This window comes from Taudactylus pleione, unplaced genomic scaffold (genome assembly GCF_031769625.1).
Source record: "Taudactylus pleione unplaced genomic scaffold, aTauple2 ptg000447l, whole genome shotgun sequence".
Taxonomy (NCBI): Eukaryota; Metazoa; Chordata; class Amphibia; order Anura; family Myobatrachidae; genus Taudactylus; species Taudactylus pleione.
In genome coordinates, this window is record NW_028284849.1 from 1,883,331 (window position 1) to 1,909,925 (window position 26,595).

Sequence of the window (26,595 nt, forward strand, 5' to 3'; positions counted from 1 at the left end):
GGGTGATTATTTAGAATAGAAAAAAAACCTGAATTTCACTCTATGAGAATTAAACTCTGTCATGTAACTGCTCATAGCTACTTGGTCTTTGCTGTATATATAATAAGCGATACAATAATCATAACCGCCTTTACTAGGTTTTGTTTCCAGCCTCCCTGATGCAAATCACACTGGTTGGTTCTTTCTGGGAGATCCCGTTGTAGTTTTATCACTTAGAAAATGATACTAGTAAATAGCGATGATAACTTACATAAATGGGGCAGCATGCCTGTGGCTAGCATTACTGCCTGACAGCACTGAGGTCTTGGGTTTCATTCCCAACAGGGCCCTATCTGTGCAGAGTTTGTTTGTTCTCCCTGTGTTTGCATGAGTTTCCACCACCTAATGTGTACATGTCAATGTGATATATTTAGTGTAAACTCCTTTGGGACAGGACTGATGTGAATGACCAAATAGTCTCTGTAAAGCGCTGCGGAATATGTGTGCGCTATATAAATATTATTTAATAAATAATAATGAAAAATTGTTATGTGACAAATGATTGCATTGGTACATCTGAAGCTGATTGCGACTCTCTGATTTGCAGGACCTGAGTCGTCACTTGTCCTGAGTACACACTGGAGCGATATCGGCACGATATGTCATTTCTGGCCAAAACTTAACGACACATCGGCTGGATCGCTCAGTGTGTACGGCCAATCTGCGAGTTCCCACGGTCGTTAGCGAAATCTTTTGGTCGGCCGTGTGCACAGCCAGCCTGTAGATATCTCATGCGGTGCCGTGCAAGGTGGAGACTAGCCTAGTCCTGTGGAAGGGACGTGTTATGCAGGATGTGTAGCTGTGTGAGCCCAACCTTTCTGTGTAATGTGTGTACATGGAAAAAAGCTAAGTTGCCTTTAAGTTTTACGGATGGTGCAAATTACTCCTCAGCCTCACGGTCAGTATGTACGCCTCCATCCTACAATACATTCACAGTGACCGTTGTACTGTAGTAGCTGCCGGAGTACCAGTATAGATGGAACTAGAGATGTGGCACCATCGGCCTGTACAGAGTTTAACAAAGGTAATGGTCTAGTGCCTCTTATCTATAGCAGCTCATTGTGGCCATGAAACAAACTTCTGCTTATTAGTGTTGGCTGGCTTTTCCTGCCACCAGAAACTGCACTTACAGCAAGGATGGGGAACCTCAGGCCCGGGGACCCTATAAGGTCCCCGGAATCATTTGGTCTGGCCCTCTGAGCTTTTTTCTGCTAGCCTCATCTGGCCAGCAGTGTGCCTAGAATGACACCCTGCAGCCAGAATCTATGCAGCAGTGCCGCCTGGAGCATCCTTGGGATGCTTCAGATGGTCACACCACTGCCCTTACAGCTCCCCGGAGCATCCTGAGGATGCTCCGGGGAGCTGTAATCACCGGTGATTGTGACCCCGCCCCCATGTGACATCACACGGGTGGGGCGTGGCCTGCTCCGGGCCCGCAAATAATGTTATATATATCAAAATGGCCCTCGGCAGAAAAAAGGTTCCCCGCCCCTGACTTACAGTATAGTATATGTGTGGTATGATACAGTATCTCCGCTCTGACATCAGCTCAGGCATTAAGTTCTTCCACAGCACAAAGATGCAATGATCCCAAATATTGGAGCCACATGTGGTCCAGCAAAGCACTAGATACAAGCCTGGTTAACTCTATATTTTGACATAACCATGATAAGGAATGAAGCCTACAACAGTTACATTCTGTGTGTCAAGTACATTTAAAATCAAGAGAACTATTAAATGAAAAAAATAATACTACATATTGGAAAGCACAAATTAGTTATTGCAGGTTCTGGATTTCACTATTAGTGCACCTAACCCAATATGCCTGAACTCTCGTCCTCAAGTACTCATGGTTGGCTATGTTTCCAGGAACTTTCTCTGGGAAGACTTGGAATAATTAAAGTTCCTGTCAATTACATTACTTAGGCACGGCTGATTATGAAGAAAACATTAGTTTTTGGGAGTGCCGGGGTCTGCACATGTGTCTCTGACCTAACCACTCAGAAAGGGGCTAGCAATTAAAAAACATTAAACATTTAGTATTTGGTCATTCTCAGCCTTTCCTGGCAATGTCATTGAAGCATACATCTTTGTCTTTCACTCTGTCTGAGACTAGACAGTACTAAACATGCATGATGTATTGTGATGAGAGCAGGGTACCCAGCACTGTCACTGAATGTTAAGCCCCTGATTGTTACATTTCACCAACAAACTTTTCAGTTCCTAAATGTTAAATATTCACCAGGAGCTTGTCACAAATTGTACAATTTGTAATGCACATCTCGCTACAGGTAAATGACCCCTTATAGTATGAATTGAAGAACTTTGGTCTCTAACAATCTGATCCCAGCGTTTGGAAACATCGGGCATGTAGCCATCAGTTTTGGAGGAGTCGACACTTGGGGTAACAATCCAGCCAGGTCTTAATGACATTTTCTGAGTTTACACTCTCTTTTGGGACTGATATTGGTTCTATTGCTTAATCGCCTGCACACCAGACTTCATCAACTACTCCTGGGGAACGTGGGGGATAAGACCAACTTAGTAACCCTCTCAAAAGAGAGTGCCATCTAAATCTGATGTCATCGAAGGCTACTGAGGGAATTTCAAGGGGCTTAAAAGGAAGATACCAAGTACATTTACGGGATTTCTTTTGAGGTTACAGATTTGACTGAATATTTCGCCTCTTGTTCATGAAAAGGCAGCAAGTATCAGCAGAAAATTGTTATTAATATGGTGATGGAAAACGTTAAGCTGATTGGCATCTATGTGCTACTGTGGCTCCTTGAAAGAGAGAAGGGACAACGGCAGCATCCATTGACCAATGCTCATTTATGTTACGTTTTAGTATTCCTGGCGTGTAATCTAATGTTGCTTAACTTGTTGTAGTCGCTTGGGTTACTCGGGTAAACTAAATAAATATTATGTACTTTAAAAGAGATATCTGCTTAAGTGTGAACTTCCCAAGCGCCCAATAGCACGAGGTCCATGATGAACACCATAAACTTCCCACTTAAGGTCATTAACACTGTGCATAAGGGTTCTGAGTACATCCTGGTAGATTGGTACTGGTAACAATGTTTTTTTGCCCCATGTATCCTTAATGGACATATTGTATCAGCATGACACGGGTTCAGTTGTCTGTGCAAGTATGACATTGGTTACAGTTTGAACTAACTTTCTAAAGCTGGGTACACACCAATACCATCCTTGGCCTGATCACCCGATATCAAATGATCGGGCCGACGAGTGTATAGGTGAGTATGCCGTACCGTTGCAGGAGCGTTAGCCAATAAATGGCTTTGAACGCTTCCGATCGGGATTGGGAAGTCGCATCTTATGTACTGTTTGTTTGGCGGCCTGACCTCGCCTGTACACATTGTGCTATGTCCGCACAGTCCGTACGGTGCTTTGCGGCAGCTGACGGGGTTATGCTGGGGACACACTGCTCGGCTGGTCGGGAGTGTTTATCCAATCAGCAGCTGATTAAAAAGATGTGTACCCAGCTTTAGTTATTATAGAGGGCCAAGTGCCTATTCTGGTATCTTAAGTATAGAACAGCAGGAGAGCGACGTTGGTGGTTAATTAGTTATTTGCAGTAAGTCTGTGCCCAGCTGTGTTCTCCCAGTTACGTAATTAGTAAGGTTAAAGAAAAAAAAACAACATTCCACTAAGATCAGCTTTTCATATATCCTAATTGTGATTGTGTGCCTCCATGGTCTAGCTTTAGAAAGTCAAGCTTTTGTGATCTGTTAAGTAAACACTTCAGGCCTTTAAATAACACCAGTATGTAACATTTTTCTCAAGCTTAATCCAATAGAATAAAACAAACAGACAGCAAAGTGTCGATTGCAGATATTCACACAGAAATAGTTTGCAGAGATAAATCTCATGTCCTTTTACTGTCCCTGTCTCCGATTGGCAGTAAAAATGCATTTCATTAGGGCATGATTTTACGTCTACAAACCAAAGCCGTCCACATTTATAGCTTCCCATGTATATGGTCTAGGGACCTTGTGGTGTAAATGGCTCACCTATGCTGCAAGTTCATCATCATATTATTATCATTTATTTAACGCCACCTTATTACTCTGCGCTTTAGCTAGATACACACTGGTGCGATGGGCATTCATTCCGACATCGGAACGAATGCCAGTGAACAGCGATTGGGGGTCCTCACCGGAAGACTTTAATGAACGACGGAACGAGCACTTTTACGTCATTCATTGACAATGCACTGGCCAATAGCGATATCTCCAGGTATGTTTATACCTCCACATACCTGTACAGCATAATTTATACCGCCACATATCTGTCCCACATCATTTATACTTCCACATACCTGTACAACATCATTTATACCTCCACACACCTGTCCCAGATAATTTATACCTCCACATAACTGTACAACATCATTTATACCTCCACACACCTGTACAACATCATTTACACCTCCACACACCTGTCCCAGATAATTTATACCTCCACATAACTGTACAACATCATTTATACCTCCACACACCTGTACAACATCATTTACACCTCCACACACCTGTCCCACATAATTTATACCTCCACATAACTGTACAACATCATTTATACCTCCACATAACTGTACAACATCATTTATACCTCCACATAACTGTACAACATCATTTATACCTCCACATACCTGTACAACATCATTTATACCTCCACATAACTGTACAACATCATTTATACCTCCACATAACTGTACAACATCATTTATACCTCCACATACCTGTCCCACATAATTTATACCTCCACATAACTGTACAACATCATTTATACCTCCACACACCTGTACAACAGCATTTATACCTCCACATACCTGTCCCACATCATTTATACCTCCACATAACTGTACAACATCATTTATACCTCCACATAACTGTACAACATCATTTATACCTCCACATACCTGTCCCACATCATTTATACCTCCACACACCTGTCCCACATCATTTATACCTCCACATACCTGTCCCACATCATTTACACCTCCACACACCTGTCCCACATCATTTACATCTCCACATATCTGTCCCTCATCATTTATACCTCCACACACCTGTCCCACATCATTTATACCTCCACATACCTGTCCCACATCATTTACACCTCCACATACCTGTCCCACATCATTTATACCTCCACACACCTGTCCCACATCATTTATACCTCCACATAACTGTACAACATTATTTATACCTCCACATAACTGTACAACATAATTTATACCTCCACATAACTGTACAACATCATTTATACCTCCACACACCTGTACAACATCATTTACACCTCCACACACCTGTCCCACATAATTTATACCTCCACATAACTGTACAACATCATTTATACCTCCACACACCTGTACAACATCATTTACACCTCCACACACCTGTCCCACATAATTTATACCTCCACATAACTGTACAACATAATTTATACCTCCACATAACTGTACAACATCATTTATACCTCCACATAACTGTACAACATCATTTATACCTCCACATACCTGTACAACATCATTTATACCTCCACATAACTGTACAACATCATTTATACCTCCACATACCTGTACAACATCATTTATACCTCCACATACCTGTACAACATCATTTATACCTCCACATAACTGTACAACATCATTTATACCTCCACATAACTGTACAACAACATTTATACCTCCACACACCTGTCCCACATAATTTATACCTCCACATACCTGTACAACATCATTTATACCTCCACATACCTGTACAACATCATTTATACCTCCACATAACTGTACAACACCATTTATACCTCCACACACCTGTACAACATCATTTATACCTCCACATAACTGTACAACATCATTTATATATCCACACACCTGTCCCACATCATTTATACCTCCACATAATAACCCGTTATTGAGCTTTTTAGAAAAGAATCGCCTAAAACTGACATGTCTTATTTGCCAAATTATGCTAGAGGTTCTGCACTGTACCCCGACATTTTTACCTTTGCATAAATATTTTCCTGTCTTTTCTCCTGCTCAGGGGGGTGCACACATAAAAATGCAAATTTGCTGGGAAATTGCAGCGCTAATTTGGAATCTGATTGCGGCCGTATGTGTGATTTTGGCCATTTGGGTGTAGTCGGTCAATTCTGAGCATTAGGGGCCTGACTCAGAGATGTACGCAAGCCTGATGCCTTGTATGCATCTCCGATTCTTGTGGGTCTGCTCATGCACAGGACTCGATCAGCGCATGTGCAGAAACAAGTCCGGCGTGATCGCTCCCAGACCCCCACCACCACCCTCACCTTGCCCGCAGCATGATTGACATACTGCGGTGTTTGGGAGGTGGAGTGAGAGGGCGGACACATGGACCATTCTACAAACACCCCTGTTGTAGAGGCTTGCCCAGTCCAGGGCATGCATCGTCGCATGCAGACCTCTTGGACTCGGCTGTCCAGTTCCAATGGCCAGGCAGAGTAAGTTTCGATTTACACAGCGCCTACGGACGCTGCACTCGGATCGCAGAGGTGCCTATTTCCTGCAGACACCTCCTGCCGCATTTGCATTGTAGTTGGATGGTATTGCACAGCCGCCATACCGTCCATCTCTGAATCAAGCCCTAAATCCCAATTATGAAGTAATAAGCCAATGGAAATGTGTGTCCAGTAATCTGCAGACTGTTCTAGCAGTACCCCAGCAATGCTGGGAGGGAAGTGACCTGAAGAGGCGAATGGACAGATGTCATGCTGTGTGTGTATAAGATACGGATCCTGTTGCTCTGTGCTAGGGCTATGTGGCTGTATCTGGCTGTGTGTGGTCTGCTCATATATCTAGTGCCACTGATACTTTATGCCGTATTCATAATAAACCCTAACTGCTATAGATTAAGCCACGAAGACTTTGATTAATTTCACTGCACTTTTTAGACAGAATTAGCATAGCAGCTGTTCCTAGTAAATGGCCACACTCTGACCATGCGTTCTACTGCGTTTTTAGCCTGTTGTATCGTAAAGGTCCCCATTCATATCTTGTTATAAGCACCGCACTGTGAGAGAAAATAATATTGTACCACATGCAAACAGAGATCTCATTCAGAAAGAGCGACTTTACTCAGCAGATCACATCCTCAGTCCCAGCACTGGAATTACAGATTAAAGCTCCCGTATCAACAGACAGAATTATTTTCACAACACTCAACCAACAAGCATCTTGTGCCCACATTGTCTCCTGAATGAATGGACTGCCGTCTTTGTTGATTTATTCCAGGCAGTATTTTGGGAATTTTTCTTTTATTCAGCTACTTCACAGACACCCCACAAAGGAGAATAAAGAGGAATGAGACGAGCGTTTATCCTTCAAGGTTGGAAATTGAGCCTCCAGGCCTCCTAGATACTATTTTAAGTTTGATGTAAAGACACAGTTTGGAGAAAACCACATCAATGGCTCCAGGACCAGACTTGAGCTGGAGTGGGGAACGTAACACTGTACCTCCAATCTGTGCATCTGCAAGTTGATCCTGCATCACTTATGGTGTTAATTGGTAGTGCACGCAGCACCAGTGCATCATTGTCAAGTCAGGCTCTTTATGGAAATCAGTCACTATTAGTGGATAACAGATGCCACACTGAAGCAGGATAGAGATTCATTTGCAGTGATTTAAATCTGCATGTTTAACACAGAACCTTTAGGGCCTGGTTCTAAGCTGGATACCATTGGTACTTCTTTTTGCCGCAGTCACGTCTGTGACTTTATGCCAATGCCGCTACAAATACCATCCCTTCCGTACAGCCGTGCTCATACCTGTCCCCACATCATTTACATCTCTACATACCTGTCCCACATCATTTACACCTCTGCGTACCTGGCCCACATCATTTACACCTCTGCGTACCTGTCCCACATCATTGAGATGTCCACTTTGAGTGTCCTTAGATCAGGGGTGGGGAACCTTTTTTCTGCCGAGGGCCATTTTGATATATATAACATTATTTGCGGGCCTGGTTCAGGCCATGCCCCCTCCTCGTGACGTCACACGGGGGCGGGGCCACAATTGCCGGTGATTACAGCAATGCCTAGAGCATCCTGAGGATGCTCCGGGGAGCTGTAAGGGCAGCGGTGTGACCGTCTGAAGCATCCTAAGAACGCTCCCGGTGGCACTGCTGCATTGATTGTGGCTGCAGGGTGCCATTATAGGCACAGTGATAGCCAAATGAGGCTAGCAGGAAAAAGCTCAGAGGGCCAGATCAAATGGTTCCGAGGGCCTTATAAGGCCCCCGGGCAGGAGGTTCCCCATCCCTGCCTTAGATGCTCAAATATAGCTTAGGGCATCCTTAGATTTGTATATATACTATAATATATACATACAAATGCATTCAGTGTCCCATGTTTGAAATACTTTTATGATTTAATTAAGGCTGTATTAGCGGTAACTGTTAAAAGCCAGATGTGTAGGATGTATAGAAGTTGGCTTGGGGATATTGTAACGGTACTACCCAAAAATATGCAGATGATCAGTATGCTCTTTGTTAGATTTGAACATCAGTGGCCTGTGGCTATAGAGGTATTAGTCTACTGGCTGAATCCCAAGCAAGCCGCATACAGGAAAATATGTCATTATATAGTCTAATATCTATAGATGTAACCACTGCAGGACGGCTGGTGTTTTGGAAGACAGCCACTTCCTCCACCTTTCAGATCCTTTTCAGATTGCGGTGTAATGTCAGATCTTCAGTCCAGGGGAGAAGCCTCTCAGCAGCTGGGCAGAACTAAATATAGACCTATGGCTGGATTACATCTGTTATATAGGATTTCACTTAAACTCCTTTGTGATTATATGCTGGAGATGACTTCTCTTCTATATTTAGTAACAAAAGTGATTATTGGCGAAGTACAATTGTGTCAGCCTTCTGTGTCGCTCAGTCTCCAGTAAGCATTAGTAGGACGTGACCGCTAGCGGGATTTCCTGAAAAGATTTATATAGCAACAATGTATTTATGATAAAAGAGGAGGAGCGATTGGTGCTGTAAAGAGACCATGTACATTGTATGTAGTTATTTCTTGAAAAACTATGCAAAATATTAAATGCTGTAAACTCAAAGTTAACTTTTCGCTATAGAGACTACATGACCAAAAGTGGGCCTGATTCAGAATTTCCAGTGATTATAGGTAAACCAAGCATGCGTCTTAAGTAGGGATGTGGCACATCCCTAGTCTTAAGTGGCACTGCGTATGCGTCAAGGTACATTAACGTAGTCAAACGTAAGATTACAGAACAGAGCTGAGCACAATAAGATATCCTCAGTACAGAGACTAGGATTACCTCCGTGCCTGCAGCTAGCATAAACACGAACCAGAGGAAGAGCAGGTTTATCATACATTACATTAATACATTAAGTATGATAATTATTATTACATTAAAATTGCAGCGAGTTTTTGCTCACAGTGTGATTGACAGTCGGAGAGTTTGGGGGAAGTGACAGTGATTGTCTACGATCCTGTGCATAATAAAAATGTCTCCGGCTTCTCAGTTCCCGCGACCAGTAGCCATAGGGTTATTCAGAACTACGATTATGGAATGATCTGCAACCTATGTTGCGTATTTGTAGGCAGATACATGGCTTTATAAAGCCGCAGGTGGCCATCTCAATACTCTCTTCTGCATCTGTGACATTTGCATATTTTTGCACAGCATCTGAGTACTGGATGGTAGATACGATGGCATTAGCGTGCATATCTGACTCTCGCCCAGTATGTGGACATCACACACATATTATTGAACATCTCATACCAAAATGCCACATCTCGGCTTATAGTTTGCACTTTCCAAAAGCAGTCTGTAAGGAACAGTGTATTTCAAGGCACATTTCATCCAGTGTAATAAAACGTTCAAACACACAGCAGTAACACATGTAAGACAGACAGTCCAAATGTCTTCTCACTCTCGTGATTCATTTAAGACTCAAATATGGCACAACTGAGCAGTAATTCAGGGGCAGTCAGCTGGACTTTAGCACTGATGTTTTCTACCATACAATGTTTCAGTCTTACCTACAAATCCAGATATAAGGGCCCATTTATCAATTATCGCATTTGCAATGCGTTCTGGGCACGATATTAGCGCCCATGATCGCATTGCAGGATGCGATCATACTCGCCAGATGTATGAAAAATTACCGCAGGGACAGGGGCTCCAAAAGAAGCCTTTCCCTGTGTTGTGCCAGGAGTGAAGTGACCACGTCAAGCAGTCTCTTCACTCCTGTGCCGGGACTCCAGCGCATTTGCGTTCTACTTGACCACAAATGCGCCCCAGCCATTGTCTGTAGGAGGGTTCCTACGGAACCCTCCCGGTAGTTTTTGAGATGTGTAGCCCATTGGCTTCAGATGTCGGTAACTGCGGGGGCCAGCCTCCGCATTCCGTAATTTGGTAAATAATTGTGCAAATAATACGTTTCCAGTTAAATCTGTTTAGAATCACTAGAATTCACATTCTTTGCACGGTAGACTTGACCTATTGCTAAAAGTGAGCGTATTATTTGCGAGTCTCGGTTACCCGGATCTCTACACAGTTCTGTCACCACAATACTAATCTACAAGGTCTCCATAACATGTTCTGATGATAACATGGACGCCATACCTCCATATCCACTAGCACAATTCCCCATGAAACAAAGTCATTGAGTCTGTTTGTCTGGTGAGGAAAAATACTTCTTCCGTCATACAGAACAATTAGATTATTACGGAGCTTTTGATGTTTGAAATAAACCATGATAACCCTCTGTATTATTCCTTTGATGCCGTTATTAAATATGTCTTCCACATCCCTCCTCCTTATCATCACGGACCTTACTATAAAGCCTCGCTTCCATGGCTAGTAGCAAGTCTGTTAATAATTCGATTCTCAGAATTCTTCTTAAACCTCTTTTCAATGGAATTTAATAATTGAAGCATAAACATTTATATTTATGTGTACAGAATCATTTCTCTTCAGTGTACCTAAATAGGCAAACACCATCTTCCCTATTCTTTCTTTTTGTATTGTTTTATTTACGTGTATTGGGAATAACCACAATATGGAATAACCATAACGGTTTTACGTTTATATATACTGTATGTTTTGTTATAACCACTTGGTAAATAAGAGGGTCAGTAAAGTCCCTTTGGGTGTTAATGAAAACTCTGTGTTACTGAGCTGAAATAGCAGATGGCTGTTCTGTCCCTCAGACAATGGAAACATTGCTGAAGAGGGTGGCAGTTTTTTTGGGGGGGAACCTTCAAAACAGATCTATTATAATTAATTGCCCAATCTCGTAAGTAATAGAAATGCACTCTACAGGCATAGCCCATTTGTGCATTTAGAACTATATATTTTTGGGTTTGGGAAGAGGGAAACTCTCATGTCTTTAATGAGTGGCCCACAAGATTTTTAGAAATAGTGCACTATTGGTTTCATGAATTCATCCCCATCTCCCCCGACCTATTGCGGAAGATAATAACACTTAAAAAGGGATTCAGGCCCGCGGGGGGGGGGGGGGGGGCGTATAAGGCCCCCAGGTCATTTGGTCTGGCCCTCGAGCTTTTTTCTGCTAGCCTCATCTGGCTATCACTGTGCCTAGAATGGTCCCCTGCAGCCAGAGTCTATGCAGCAGTGCCGCCTGGAGGATCCTTAGGACGCTTCAGACGGTCACACCGCTGCCCTTCCAGCTCTGTGCATTGCTGTAATCACTGGTGATTGTGGCCCCGCCCCGGTGTGATGTCACACGGAGGGGGCATGCCCTGCACCGGCCTGCGAATAACGTTATATATAACAAAATGGCCCTCGGCAGAAAAAAGGTTCCCCACCCCTGCCTTAGTGCCACTCCTAGTTAAACTAACTGCCCCAGTACTTCCCCCTTTGATACCGCTGTTTTAGATTATCAATTATTTATATACATATTTCTTGTTTAATTGCATTTTTTAAATTAAAAATTGTGCAGCTGAGCAGATTGGCCTCCCATACAGAAATCACACTTGCTGCCTCTTCAGACGTAGGTGGTATAAAGACCCTACTATGCAATTTGCTCATCTACTGTGTCTGTTCAGACAAAGAAATACCTACAGTGTCTTTCACCCATCCTGTACAGCCCACTCCTGTGTGCAGATTATGTGCCTACTGTGCATAGACTAGGAAAAGCTATTCAGCATATTAATAGATTGTGCCATAGGGTTAACCGAGCTGGAGTGTGCTATGTTTTCCACTATTATTTATACAAGCGGAGGTATCAGAGGAATTTGGGCATTAACAAAGATCTTAACAGCGATCTTGTGGAAGTGTTTTTGTTAAGAAGTCTTCAAAATCCTTTCTACCTTCCTCTGGTCTTGCCTTGCTCATATCATCCTGCTCTGCCCTCCGCAGGGAGCCAGGGTCAGCCTGCCGCTACAAAAGAGCCCTGTATAAATGAAAAAGAAAGGCTTCACGTTCACTCATCTCACATACCCGGCTGCACGCTGGAGATTACTGTTTCTCGCCTGGAAAAAGAATATGCCTTCCAATAATAAACAGAAGATTTTCCTCACCCACTAAACAGCCATGAGCCTTCCCTGCTCTCCAACCCCTGCTTTGCTGGATGAGCTGCCTGGCTGTGTAAACTCTTGCAAGAGCCTGGCACAGAGAGGGTTAAAGGTTGGCCAGCTTGGCCTATGGAAGTGTAAAAAGTACTGGGTATTAATGTATGTATGATTATTGCAATGATGTCTGTGCTTCAAGCATCAGTCACAATTGCAAAAAAACGCCATGTAAACGTCTGCGCAGGTAAAAGCTTATCGCAAGACATTCGCTTAGACTTCATTTTCCCCAGATCTTCTGCTATATGTCCTGAAGTCAGAGATGCAACAAAAATCAAATAAAAACTTCTACTGCTAATTATGCCTTTGTCAATGGCCCAACTTGAGATATCTTCAACACAAAGGGCAAAATTTTCTAAGCAGCGGGTTCTAGACCCTATCTGCAGATTTATTAAGGCCAAAACCACTGCAAAACCGCCATCAAAACAAATTTTAGAATACAGTAGAACAGGGCTGTCATTTAGAACCCACCACCAAATTGCCACCAAACCGCCGGGGTTTAGAACCTGCCGCTTAGTCAATTTTGCCCAAAACATCTATCACATCTGTGTGTCCACATCATTAGCTGTGTGCATTGCAGTTCCAGAGGCTAATTAATGATAGAAAATAACTCCCAGGGTGATCTGGTTAGAGCAGTGCCAGGTTCTAAAGGTCGACAACCAATATGTCGACATGATAGAACTGTCTGCATGTTCATAATGTCGTCATTTAACACGTCAACATTTTTGCTTATTTGTAGGGTTATGCTAAAATAAGCAAACAATTTTCGACATTCTAGTGTCAACTGTTAAATGTAGAAATTATGAACATGTCGACATGTTTGAATGTCGTCATATTGGTTGTGGACCTAAAGTCCATATCGATAATCTGACTTTTCAGGTTCAAGCCTTTTTCAGTCTTTGTCTTCAGCGCAGGACCTCACAGAGATGGACAAATTCTTTGCAGTGTGTGAAAAAAAAAAAATACCCTTAAGCTGCAATTTAGGCCCAGGGTGGTAATTAAACACACAGCGCTGACAGCAGCCCAAGCTGACAGTAGGGTGACAGGAAGGTCTCTGAAAGAACTTTAAAGTGAAATAAGCAGTTGAAGGAAGAAAGGGGAGGTTTTTAGAACAGTAATCCCGTCCTAGCCTGGAATACACTGGATAATGATAATGATTATCTTTATACTCTTCCATCGCCGCAAGCATTGCTTTAGAGAGGAAAAGCGACCCACTTCTACCAGAGCTCTGCTATGTGGGACTCAGTGACTATATTCACGCAAATACTCCATGCTATTAAACTGCGCATTCGTCTTAGTTGCTAAAAAGTCATACTGCCCACACACCCCACGCACAGAGTCGCAGATCCGACTAAGACACACAGTCCCAGAAATATTTTGGGCATCCCTGGGAGGTGGCTTTTCAGACGCACAGAGATTTACCGTCTTATAGGCGTGTTATGGAGGGTCTGGTTGCGATGGTTGGTAATGCAGCCACGTTCTAAGTCTCGCAATAGCGGCTGCGGGAATAGTCAAATGCTAATCTCAGACTTCCCTTTGTACAAGTGTAAGACGGCAGCGTAGTCTGCATTTGCGATGGAGATTGTAAAAATCCAAAATCGACGCAACATCGGTTGCACCATAGACCTTTGTGGTAGCCTAGGGTCTACTCCAGCTCCTCTTCTCTAATCCAAGTAAACATGGCCTCTAAAGGAGAGGGTTTGCCGTAGGGAAAAGGTCACCTGCCATTCTCCACCCTGAAGCGCCTAGGATTCGCAAATACCTTTAACCGTTAGCGGTTCTGTACGCAGTTTTTAACGGCATAGAACACTTGGTTCTTGCATGTGCCGTAAGGGATTTCCAAACTTTTTGCGCATACGCAGTAGCCAAACATCGCTCAACTGCGTAAACAGCAGCACTGCCTCCATTTTTCTGACTAAAATTCACTGCTTTTAATTCAGGGCCTGATTCAGCAAGGAACGCACGCTAGCAGACGCACGCACCCAGCCGCTGCGAGAATATGCTAATCAATGCATACGTACGGAGACCGCAACACAAGAAGCAGACACCCAGCAAAACATAAACCCGCCCACCTATGTCGTGATTGACAGCGTACACATGGGGAACATCGAGTGCCATCGAAGCTGCGTGTAAGCTAAGGGTAGACCTGACCCTGCCGCAGGACTTGAGAGATTCCTGCATGCAGAGAGGCGCCGCTGAGATTCATTTATGCACGCCCCTGTAACGGCGGGCACGATTGTGTTCGGCCGACCACCCCCCCCCCCCGCACTTACTGTCAATCTACATCGAAAGTCTCTGAGGGAGCCCTTACTGTACTCAGCAACCTGTTCGCGCACGTGCAGTGCGATGCATGCGCAGATCACAAACATCGGCTCGCTTGCGTTTCTTGCTGAATCAGGCCCTTAGGGTGATAGGGTGAGGAAGAGAAGTGCCCATTTGTTTATAATAAGGAATTTTTAGTATTTTCCTTTGGATGATGGGGAAATCTCAAGTGTAACAATGATCACTCATGATGAGAGTGGTTGGTTACAGGTAATGTTCCCCTGTGTTGGAGTATTCCTGTTGGAGCATTGTAGAGTACACTGAGGTACTAATGAGAAACCATTATGGGAGCAACTCATAGTGCAAACAGTAGGTGAAAGGAGTCATCCACTTAATTAAATGTTGCTATTAAACCTAAGGAGGGGGTTGGGTATTACATGCCGACGGCCGGGAAGCCGTCTGACTAAATACTGAAGATCCCGACTTGGGCTGGTAAGAACCCTAACTCTCCCCTCTCCCCCCCAACCCTGACCCTCCCTTAGTGGTGCCTAATCCTAACCTCTCCCCGGTGGTGCCTAACCTTCCCCCAGGGGTACCTAAACCTAACTCCCCCTCCCCGCACCCTAAACCTAATCCTCCTGGGGTGGTGCCTAACCCTAACCTGCTCCCGGTGGTGCCTAACCCAAACCCCCTTTCCCCGCACCCTAACCCTCTCGGGGTGGTGCCTAAACCGAAGCGCTAACAGTGCCTGGCCTACCTTTGTTTGACAAGCCGTCTGTCTAAATTCCGGCATTGTGATCTAGATGGGCGTCAGGATTTCGACTCCTGTCTTTAGTCCCGTGTCGGGATTTAGACGGCGGGATTTAGTCAGACAGCTTCCTTGCCGTCGGCGTTTTGACCACATCCCCTAGGTAGGGTTAACGGTTAAGTTTTAGCAAATTGAAAAACTTACAGTGAAAATACTGTTCTTCTCTATGTGGTCATGTTTTAATGTCTTTTTAAAGATAGAGTTGGTAAAAACTTCAGTACACATAGCGTCACTGTATTTTTAGAAACCTGACCGTCCGCAGCATGTGCCTACAGTTGTCCTCTATGTACAGAGTTTATCCTAAGCTCTGAGGCACTATAAACTATGGATTAGTAAGGCAGACACAATACATGTCAGGTATGGTAAGGGTTACATTGCAGTGCTTTCTCTTCCAATGAAACACGGTGCTACTGTTTCTTCTTGTTGGCATTGAAGCTCTGAGCTGCTGGGTGCCTCTGGGGGGATAATTTAAACTTTATTTCCATTTAATTAGTGGCTTGCATAATTTTCTGTAGTTATTATAGAGGGTGTATAGTATTTTTCTTAACAGCCCCATCCAACAATTCATTGAACTGTAGCATGTTGAATGCTTTTCCAGCAATCATGGGGTTAATTGCAGGGGCAAACTTGCTTCTGGTTAATCTCTATCCTTCCCACAGACATATTTGTGTACATCTCTCTTATTTAATTTGTATTTATTTGTATCTGTCAAACATGTATTCCACATATTTCATTCACTAAACTGTGACTGCCAGCAATAGCCGTGTAAGGAACGTTTTACTGAGCGGCCCCCTTGTGGAGCATTCGCTGCAATCTATCTACTTTATCTCTTTATTACTACAAGCCCGGCATCATAACTTACAGTTTTACCTGTCAACTCCGCGCAGTGGAGGCAGCCATGCTCGTGCCCAAGTGATGTCACTGGGTTCTATTTATTTATTGCCATTTACTTCTCCAGCGCCAGCTTAAACAAGACTGGGTAATAGAGATAAAAGGGCGCCGCTTGCAGGGTTACATTCCACGGGAGGTTTCTGTCCTCCCTGAGCTCGCCTTAGGACACCTGCGTTACGGTTTGACAGGTGTACCGCCCCAGTCAAACTCCCCACCTGCAACTGCATATTGGTCCAGCCCGAGAGCAGAGGATCTTGATGAGCTACATGCAGGGTGGATCTACCCCTTGGCCACGATGGCACTCGTCAGAGGCGTCAGCCGAAGGGGTAAGGGCTTGGCCTGGTGGTGCCACCAACGGCCAGGGGGTTGCTAGTCAGTGACCAGAGAGGCTAGCAGCCAAGGAATAATGGGCCTTAGTTACGCAGTGCCACAATAAAGGGAGGCAGCAGAGCTCCGCAGTCGGGGGAGAGATTTGCCTGTGGTGACTTGTCAGCGCGGAAGTGCTGCTGTTATCCAGCCCCCGAGTTACACTGACCGAATCCCCATCAGTTAATGAGGACGGAGGAGCCTGCCCTTATATCCCTTACAGGTCTGAGGAGTGGCTTAGTGCAGGAGGCAGCAAATAAATAAAATGCGGCCAGAGGAGGAGGGGATCTGAGGTGCATTAAATTAAAGGAACATGTAGCGCACCTACGCCTGTGCGCCAGAGGACGGACGCAGCTCCCCCAAGACGCCGGGGTAGTTTCAGTCCTGCGAGGGGTGGCGTGAGGACCGGTGACACAGCCGCTTTTCCTGCTATTTCAACCTAGAGGGAACGGAGCAGGTGTTGTCGGCAGCAGGCAAGTGCAGATCCAGCCTCCAGGAGGGGTCTGATTAGGGGGAGGAGCATCTCCGCTTATAAATCTGCAGAAACGTGTTAGTGACCATTCAGCAAATTATAAATGTATTATTAAGTTTGATAGATGTTGCCTTTCCCTATTTAAAAAGGGGGGCGCTCAGACCCCTAGATACCCCTAGACCCCTAGATACTCCCCTGGCTATATGATCCCGTCACACAGCAATGTTTATCTGCGCTCAGGGAATGCTGGAGCGTAGAAAGAGAACATATGTAACGTTATGGGGATGTCATTTGGTAGAATAGTCTATGGAGATTATTTGGGTAGTTCTGTCTGGAGGTGAGCGCTGAGGGAACCCTTCAGGGGAGTGGTCAGATGTCGGGCCGCTAACTTCTGGGCTGGGCTTCCCCGTGCTCTGCCCTCACTGTGAATAGATGCCGTGCGCAGGGCGCCGCCGGCATCTGCCTGTGATCAGTGGGGTGCCGGGGCTTTTCCATAAGTACAGGGAACATTTTTGCCTTTAAAACTTGGGCGGGGAGCAGCGTCCCCCTGAAACAGCCTAGTGGAAACGCTAATTATGTTGTTTAAATATTGCGTATGAGGTGGCAAGATGGCATCTAACAGGGAGACATTCAGTAAACTTGGCCAACACAGATGATACTGTTCAGGACAGGCACGTCTGGGTATTATCTGCATAGAGATGATACAGAAATCCAAAGGAGCTTATTAGCTTTCCAATAGAGAGAGAAGAACAGGGCCCCTAGGACTGACCCTATAGAAATAATAGGCTGCTGACATTGCCAGTCACTTACAGAGGGGAAACAAGCTCTGTAGTGCAAATACAGCTGTTACCTGCTGTGCACATTCATTTGGACAAATACCCTAAATTTTCACCCAGACATGTAGGTTTACAAAGCAAAATGGCCATATTGGCAGGGGACCAGACATAGTTGGCCCAAATGACTGTGGGCCTGATTCAGAGCCGGACGCTATTTGTGCTCGCTCGTTCAGAAAAGGGGGCCGGCTATTTAAATTGAGCGCTCGCTCTTTGCGGTCTGTTGACGCCCCTATGTCTGAGCGAACGAAACATGCGCACGCTACTTTGTAAAGACGCCCCCTGGCCGCTCGCATCCAACGTGATCTCCGCTATTTATTTGATTAATCGAGTACATCGAAAGGCATCTGAACTGCTCGCAGTGCTTGTGGTTGGATTTTCCTGCCGCAATCATGCGAACAGTTCAGGCTAAGAAACAACCAAGTGACGTGGTCGATGACGCTGCTTTGTTAATTATGCACACCCTTAAAACGCCCGTTTTGACTTTTTGACACGCCTGCGTTCGGATCACCACTCCCCGTTTTCAAGCACCTTCCCCTGTTACCGCCCACAAACACCTCATCCTGTCACTCAAATTAGCAGGCACTCGCTATTTTGCGAGCGCTCGATTTCCGACCGCAATGACTGGTTGGCGCATGCACATTACGACCCATACGCATGCGCAGATGTGCGAACATCGCTCGGGGCGAACGAGCGGCCGCTTATGAGCGGCTCTGAATCAGGCCCTGTGTTCCCATTAACCTATGGAATAGTCGTTTTCAAAGTAGAACAGAAATGAGGTTTAATTTTGCAAAGTAATATTATTGTGGGAGTTGGGAGAAAAATCAGCTTCTACTATTATTCCATTGGAATCATTAACCACTAAGGGCCATATTCAATTAGAGGCGAAAAGTCCGAGCTTGGACTTTTTGCCATCATTGGAGGTTTCTGCAGGGATAAAGTATCGGGCACGTGCCCGCTTACCCCCGCATTCAATTTGGATCCGGCGAAAACGGGACCCGGCGGAAAGGTAAGTATGGAAAATTCATGTCTATTTTCGGGAAATCATCCTGGCACCCCTGTAAAGATGGTCTGACATGGGGGATCACTATGAGTACCCCCGATTTGGCCTGCTGAAGGTAATTGGGATTTCTAAATAGCCGCAGCATGTGCATAAATGCGCCAGTGAAGAATAGCATTTATCTTTAAAAAAAAAAAATAATAACTATGCCCATCAAATTTGGGGTACATGAAAATGGGTGCAAGCAGTTTTAAGTCCCTAAAGTCATATTTTAAAATCCTTCAAAAATGCACCTGCACCTACCAGCCACATTGTAGAAAACACCTGTCACATACATGGGAATCAATATCGCTAGTTTAAAACTTTGTTCCCTAATATTTTTTTTTTCGCCCCCAAAATGAAAGTACTTTTTTTGCGTTGTCCTGAGGACTTTTTTTCATTTTTTTTTAACACAGAATACTTTTAGGGGACACTCCCATGGGTGCAGGCTATTTTTTTTAAGTCTGCACCCCAAAACCTCAATTCTGTACTTTTTTTCGCCATGTAATACATGGAGAGAAGTTATCCCCATCTCCCCCCGGCGAAAAGTCTTTGAAATTGAATACGGAGATAATTGAAACAGGCGAAAATGACGTCACTGTCGCCGATAACGGACTTTTCTCCCCATATTGAATATGGCCCTAAGCCTTGGAGAGAGATAAAGTACCAACCAATCAGCTCCTAACTCTCACACATGTACATATCAGATTTCCTCCTGCGGCCCCCCGGCAGGTACAGTATGTAGCAGTCTGTAACATCACTGGCAATATTGAGCCCCAGATTGTTGTACCATTATGCTTATACTTGTGCATAATAAATGTACCACTCATTTCTGCTCTCCTATAATGGCAGCTGAGATTATGTAGATGCATCTGATCCCCAACAAAGTGGCCCTGGGAACTGGGAAATTTGAATTCCCATATTGTTTGCGTTACCCAAAGAGAGGGGTGTATGGACAAATTCCCAAAGCCGTGTTAATAATGGTTGTCTCATCACCAGATTCATAAGAGCTGCAACGGACTTTAACCCCAGTTTAAGAGATACAGTTAAATTGGGTACACACTAGGCCTATCAGTAATTGCATACACACTTACCAATCGTCGGCCCGATGTGTCGTGACTGCCGCCACAACTGGGCAGGCATTGACATGTGCCCGTCCAGTTGTGATGTCAGTCTCCGGCCTCTGCAGCAAGAGTACATGCTGTCGGCTAAGCACCCGTACACGCAGCACGGTGTGCCAATTTAACAGCATATATATTGCCCATCGGCTGTGCCGCACAGCCAACGTAATATGTTCACAGACATCAATGATACATACGCGCCAACGATTTATTGGCCGTTCAATTGAGCGGCCGATATATCAGCCATTGTGTACTAAGCATTAGCCTCAGATATTGCAGGTATCTCAGGACTGATCTACTGAACACTACATTCACACATTGCACAGTTCTATCTGTAGTCCATTTAGCTGTTCCTTTTGTGTCATGTTGACCTGTAGTGGTTTAAAATTGTATAAAAGGAATTGTATCTAGCGTGTTAAGATGTTTTCATTAAAAGTCCACGACATAGGTTTTAAAAACTTTTTTTCTTTCCTGAGAGAATTGTGCCCCAATCCTCTCTGTCCTGACCTTTTGGCTAGTTTACCATTAGGAAATGTCCTGTTGGTGAGGACTCTTGCTGTAGAATAGGTGAGATTTAGGAATTTGTACAGACTTTGTTACCCAACCAGAAGCCAATGAAATCTCCTACATTTTTTGTGAATATATGCTTATTTATTACCAGTTATTTATATGGCGCACATATATCACGCAGCGCTTTACAGAGAATACCTGGCCATTCACATTAGTCCATGCCCCAGTGGAGCTTACAGTCTATATTCCCTATGTAACTGAATATAAAAGTTCACTGACAGCAGGTGAGTTGTACTGTAGTTAATGTCTATGTTCCACTTTACTTGAAGTAACCCAATTATATGGGAATAGTACAGTGTGTGAGGTTCCTCTATTCTAGACACTGCAGACATGGTCTGGGAGGCACAGACCAGACACAGATGTGGAACGGAAGCTGTATATTTACTGAGCCCTCTAAGCAACGAGCTCTCCATCCTCATTCCATAGCACATATATGCTACACGCCAGCGGGTAAAATATACTCCTCTTCTATCCACACGGCTTCCGACATTTGAACCTGTTTTTAAATGTGATTGCAAGCTCTGCAGGGTATTATTAACTGACAGCTGCTGTGCTTGTGATTCTGAAGCAAGTTAGTGAGGTGCAGCAAGCGGCATGGCAGAGGGTAAAGTAAAGGTCAGACAGTATAAAAGGAGGTGCTTTAGGGCAAGATTGAGATATCCACTCAAAACTGTGTTTGGGAACACTGTAATGTAATATCAGGAGGTGCTAAAGGGCAGCATTAATGTATATTACCTATTTCCGTTACTATGGATCAGCTCTTTGTGGAAAGTATGTCCCTAGAGCAACTTTACCAGGCATTTTACACAAAGCACAAAGTTTCACCTGGCTGATTAATACTTAAATGAGTCAAGGTTCTACCAACTGGGTTTGGTATAAAAGATCTACATGAAAAAGATAAACAATGTCTAGGTAGACCCCACATGGTAGACAGTCAGTAGGTAGGGACAAATGTTGACAGGGACTAAAGGTCGATACACAGAAGGTCGACATAAATGAAAATAGACAAGTACAGTAGGTCGACAGGGTCAAAATGTCGATGCAAAATGGTAGACACATTTTGTTTTTCTATCCCTGATCTTCACCCTTACCATAACCCTCTTTCCAAGTGCCTAACCCTTACCGTCGGGGTAAGTGTCAATTCCTAACCATCCCTCCTAGTGCCTAACCCTAGCCCTCCGGTAAGTGCCAAACTCTAACCATCCATCCTACAGGCTAACCCTCCAGTAAGTGCCTAACCCTAACCATCTCTCCTGGAGTCTAACCCTCCGGTAAGTGCCTAACCATCCCTCCTGGAGTCTAACCCTCCAGTAAGTGCCTAACCCTAACCATCCCTCCTAGTGCCTAACCATCCCAACCCTAACCATCCCTCCTAGTGCCTAACCATCCCAACCCTAACCATCCCTCCTAGTGCCTAACCATCCCAACCCTAACCATCCCTCCTAGAGTCTAACCCTCCAGTAAGTGCCTAACCCTAGCCATCCCTCCTAGAGTCTAACCCTCCAGTAAATGCCTAACCCTAACAATCCCTCCCAGAGTCTAACCCTAACCCTCCGGTAAGTGCCTAACCCTAACCATCCCTCCTAGAGTCTAACCCTAACCCTCCGGTAAGTGCCTAACCCTAACCATCCCTCCTAGAGTATAACCCTAACCCTCCAGTAAATGCCTAACCCTAACAATCCCTCCCAGAGTCTAACCCTAACCCTCCGGTAAGTGCCTAACCCTAACCATCCCTCCTAGAGTCTAACCCTAACCCTCCGGTAAGTGCCTAACCCTAACCATCCCTCCTAGAGTCTAACCCTAACCCTCCAGTAAGTGCCTAACCCTAACCTTCCCTCCTAGAGTCTAACCCTAACCATCCGGTAAGTGCCTAACCCTAACCATCCCTCCTAGAGTCTAACCCTCCAGTAAGTGCCTAACCCTAACCATCCCTCCTAGAGTCTAACCCTAACCATCCCTCCTCGAGTCTAACCCTAACCCTCCAGTAAGTGCCTAACCCTAACCATCCCTCCTAGAGTCTAACCTTAACCCTCCGGTAAGTGCCTAACCATCCCTCCTAGAGTCTAACCCTCCAGTAAGTGCCTAACCCTAACCATCCCTCCTAGAGTCTAACCCTCCAGTAAGTGCCTAACCCTAACCATCCCTCCTAGAGTCTAACCCTAACCCTCCGGTAAGTGCCTAACCCTAACCATCCCTCCTAGAGTCTAACCCTAACCGTCCCTCCTAGAGTCTAACCCTCCAGTAAGTGCCTAACCCTAAAAAAAGTGTCAGCCATTTTTGTGTCCTCCATTTTAGTTTCGACCATGTCGACCTTTTGTACCTATGTTTATCCATGTCGACTTGTTGTGTGTCGACCTTTTGTCCCTTTTTACCTTTTGTCCCTGTCTACCTATTGACTGTTTACCATGCGGTGCCTATCTAGACATTATCAACCTTTTTAATGTAGATCTATTGATGGGAACCCCTATAAACTCAATAAAAATATACTGGTAGGTTAATTAGCTCCCAACAAAAATTAACCCTAGTGTGTATGTATGTGATACAGACCCGCTCGCAAGTGGGTCAATGGTGGGCATTGTGCAGGCGCGGCGTGTGCAATGCGCGTATGCAAGCCCGGAGCGAGCGAGAAATTCACTCGCTCCGGGGCTCGCTACAAACGGGGCGGCTGTCGATGTTGATCGACAGCTCGCCCCGTTTTGTAGGCAGGAAGGGAGGGTGGCTGGCCAAACCGAGGCGTTCCCGAAGGAACGCCTGCCATTTGAGGGCGGCCCTATTGACATCACTAGTGATGTCAGTAGTGAGCTTCCTGCTCTATTTGAGCAGGAAGCTCACTGGGGCTTGCGAGAACGAGACCCTACCACAAGGGTCTCGTCGCAAGCCCGATGATCGCGACCATCACCTGGCCGCCCGCAAAAGCTGTGGGTGGTCACCCACAGCTTAGCGAGCGGCCAAGAGGCCGGTTTAAAAAAAAAAAAAAAAGCGGCCGCCCTGATTCAGAGCGAGCGCTCGCTTTTTGCAAGCGGCTCTGAATCAGGCCCATCGAGTGGGCAGGGACTGATGTGTATGACTGAAATATTCTGTACAGCGCTGCGTAATATGTGTGCGCTATATAAATAACTGGTAATAAATAAATATTAGAACTCACTGCAGTAGTAGAACATTTCATTCATGTGTGGCCTGTCCTTCTAGAATGTCCACTTTTGTTGGAAATGAACTACACCATTTGAGATGCACTGACTTAATTTACTCTGTGACTCACGATAAATGCCATTTACATGACCACCTCTTCAGTCAGTAATTTGCATGCTCAGGAGTTTTTGGCCATGCTACTGTTCAGTGCTTCCAGACACACCGTTAGTGTCCATTAGAGTAGGGATTACTGATTAGCAGGTGAGTAGAGGCCGCCCTAATGCACTGAGGAAACTAAATTCACAGTGGATCCTCATTTTTGCCTTCTTCAATCCAGCTGTAAGATAATTGAAGTGTTGCATGTGGTGCATTGTTGCCATGAAAGAGTGTCTGACAACTGCATATGCCTCAGTTACAAGTAGTTCCAAAGCTCTCTCCTCAGCAATCTCACTACAGGTAAATGTTTTACATATATCTGCGACAAAATGAAACAGAGTAACTTATTTGCAAATGTTTACGAAGGGTTGTACACTGTCTTTGGCCCATGCTTCCCATCTTGTAGAAGAAGCTTGCATGATTGCTGACATGTCAGGTTACTTAGTCTCCTACTGTGTAGTCCTTTGCAAATGTGTGAGCTCTTGCAGAGTGGGGGCTGAGGGGAGAGTGTGTATGTTTGGGAGACCTGCGCACTAGCCTCCAGAGTTATGACTGGCTCCAGGCGTCGCTGCTTGTCCTTAACTTTATGAGCTAACCCCAGAACACCTCATTTCTTAGAGAGGGAACAACTAGAGGAAAAATAAATGCTAAATGGAAAAACATTACTCTCATCCCACAAAGCTCCCAGCCTGCGATCAGAGCAGCCGGTAAGGATTCTCAACAGCTGATGGAAGAAGTATGCACAGTGCACATCCAGCCAAACCAAGGCAAATGTACATTAGTCTGGTATAGATTCTGAAATACACCGAATCCAATGCAGGCTGACACAAAGCAGACTTGTCATCCAAAATCTCACCTGGTCAATCAAATCTACACTGCTATCGGCTACTGATAATAGGTCATATTGGAACGTCCAGTTAGTTCTCCTTGCTTAAAAGCTCCTACTGTAGATAATGTCATCGATTTTCTTCCCGCAATGTTTTCCCGGTTCATCTTTACATCTGCCGCATCCATCTCGCGCCTGGCAACACATCCAGCCAGCGTTCTGATAGTGTTGTAGACAGATTTATGGTTCATCCTACTCTAACTTGATTTGGTAGTGAAAAGGTCATTTAAAGCGTTTTTTTTTTTTTTTTTTTCAGTAAATCAACAAGACAAATCCTCATTCGATGCTTTAAAGAATTGTTGCTTGCGCATGGAGATGTGAGAACTTTCTTTCATCCTATAGTCTGATTTTCAATGACTGGGTCCACAAATCCTCCACTTACGATTGAAACCAAAGAGGTTGTGTAAAAGTTAGAAACTATTAGGGGTAAATTTACTAAAGTGAGAGTTTTTAGAAGTGAGTTTTAAAAGTGATGTTGCCCATAGCAACCAGTCAGATTCTAATTAACATTTAAATAGCACCTTCTAGAAGATAATAGGTAGAATCTGGTTGCTATGGGCAACATCACTTATAAAACTCACTTCTAAAAACTCTCACTTTAGTAAATGTACCCCTTAATGAGATACGTATTTAATCTGTTGTATTATAATCTGCACCATGTACAGCGCTGTGTTAAATATAACGAATAATAGCAGTAATAATAATTTAAAGCCACAGGGGACCAGTGTCCTCACAAAGGTACTTTGGAGTGTTGGCTCAGCTGACAGGTGCCCCTTAGAGATGCTTATGTGGCTTTGTGTAAAGGTGGGTACACACTAAACGATGTGTGTACCCAACGATATTGGCAGGAACGGTAGCCGGCGGGGGTGTCGGCATTGGTAAGTGCATGCACACTTGCCGATGCCGACAGTGACGAACGACGGCGGGGGGGCAACGGGGCCAGGCTGCATTCGGCAGCATGACATCGCTAACTGTATCCAGGGGCGCTGAGAGGGGGGGGAACGGGTACAATTTGCCCGGGCTTCCAGAGGGGCCCGGCAGGGGCCCGGGTCCAGTGCTGCCCCCCCTCCCTCCTCACTATCTCCCAGCACATAGCGTGTGCTGAGATGCAGTGGGAGATTGCTGTGGCTGCTGCTTAGCAGCCGCGAGCAATCTCCTATGCCTGAGGGGGGGAGCGATCACACTGATCGCGCCCCCCCTGGCTTTGCGCCGGGCTGAGGGGCTCGCAGCGCCATACTTTTTTGTATTTTTTTTATTCGAGGGGGCGTGGCCACGCCTCCCACGATTAGGCCACGCCCCCTCTTTACCGGGGCCCGGCAGGGCTCTCAACGGCCCTGACTGTATCCCCAGATTGTGCTGCAAATACAGATGACTGGGGATATCATTAACGGC

The 26,595-nt window shown here is 45.0% G+C and overlaps 1 protein-coding gene across 6 annotated transcripts in view; it reads left to right on the forward strand.

The window, feature by feature from the left end:
• LOC148505592 (uncharacterized) overlaps positions 1-26,595 on the forward strand; it is a 465,509-nt gene that overhangs the window by 81,375 nt on the left and 357,539 nt on the right. The window contains exon 3 of one of the 6 annotated variants that reach the window (XM_088447980.1): positions 25,460-25,520. The exons of 3 other annotated variants lie outside the window; for them this stretch is intronic. In XM_088447980.1, coding sequence (XP_088304106.1) covers positions 25,513-25,520 — 8 coding nt within the window. In that variant the 5' untranslated portion in view covers positions 25,460-25,512. Of the gene's footprint in view, positions 1-24,540; positions 24,618-25,459; positions 25,521-26,595 lie in introns of those variants that run through there. 2 more of the 6 variants (XM_088447975.1, XM_088447977.1) reach the window with 2 other exon arrangements.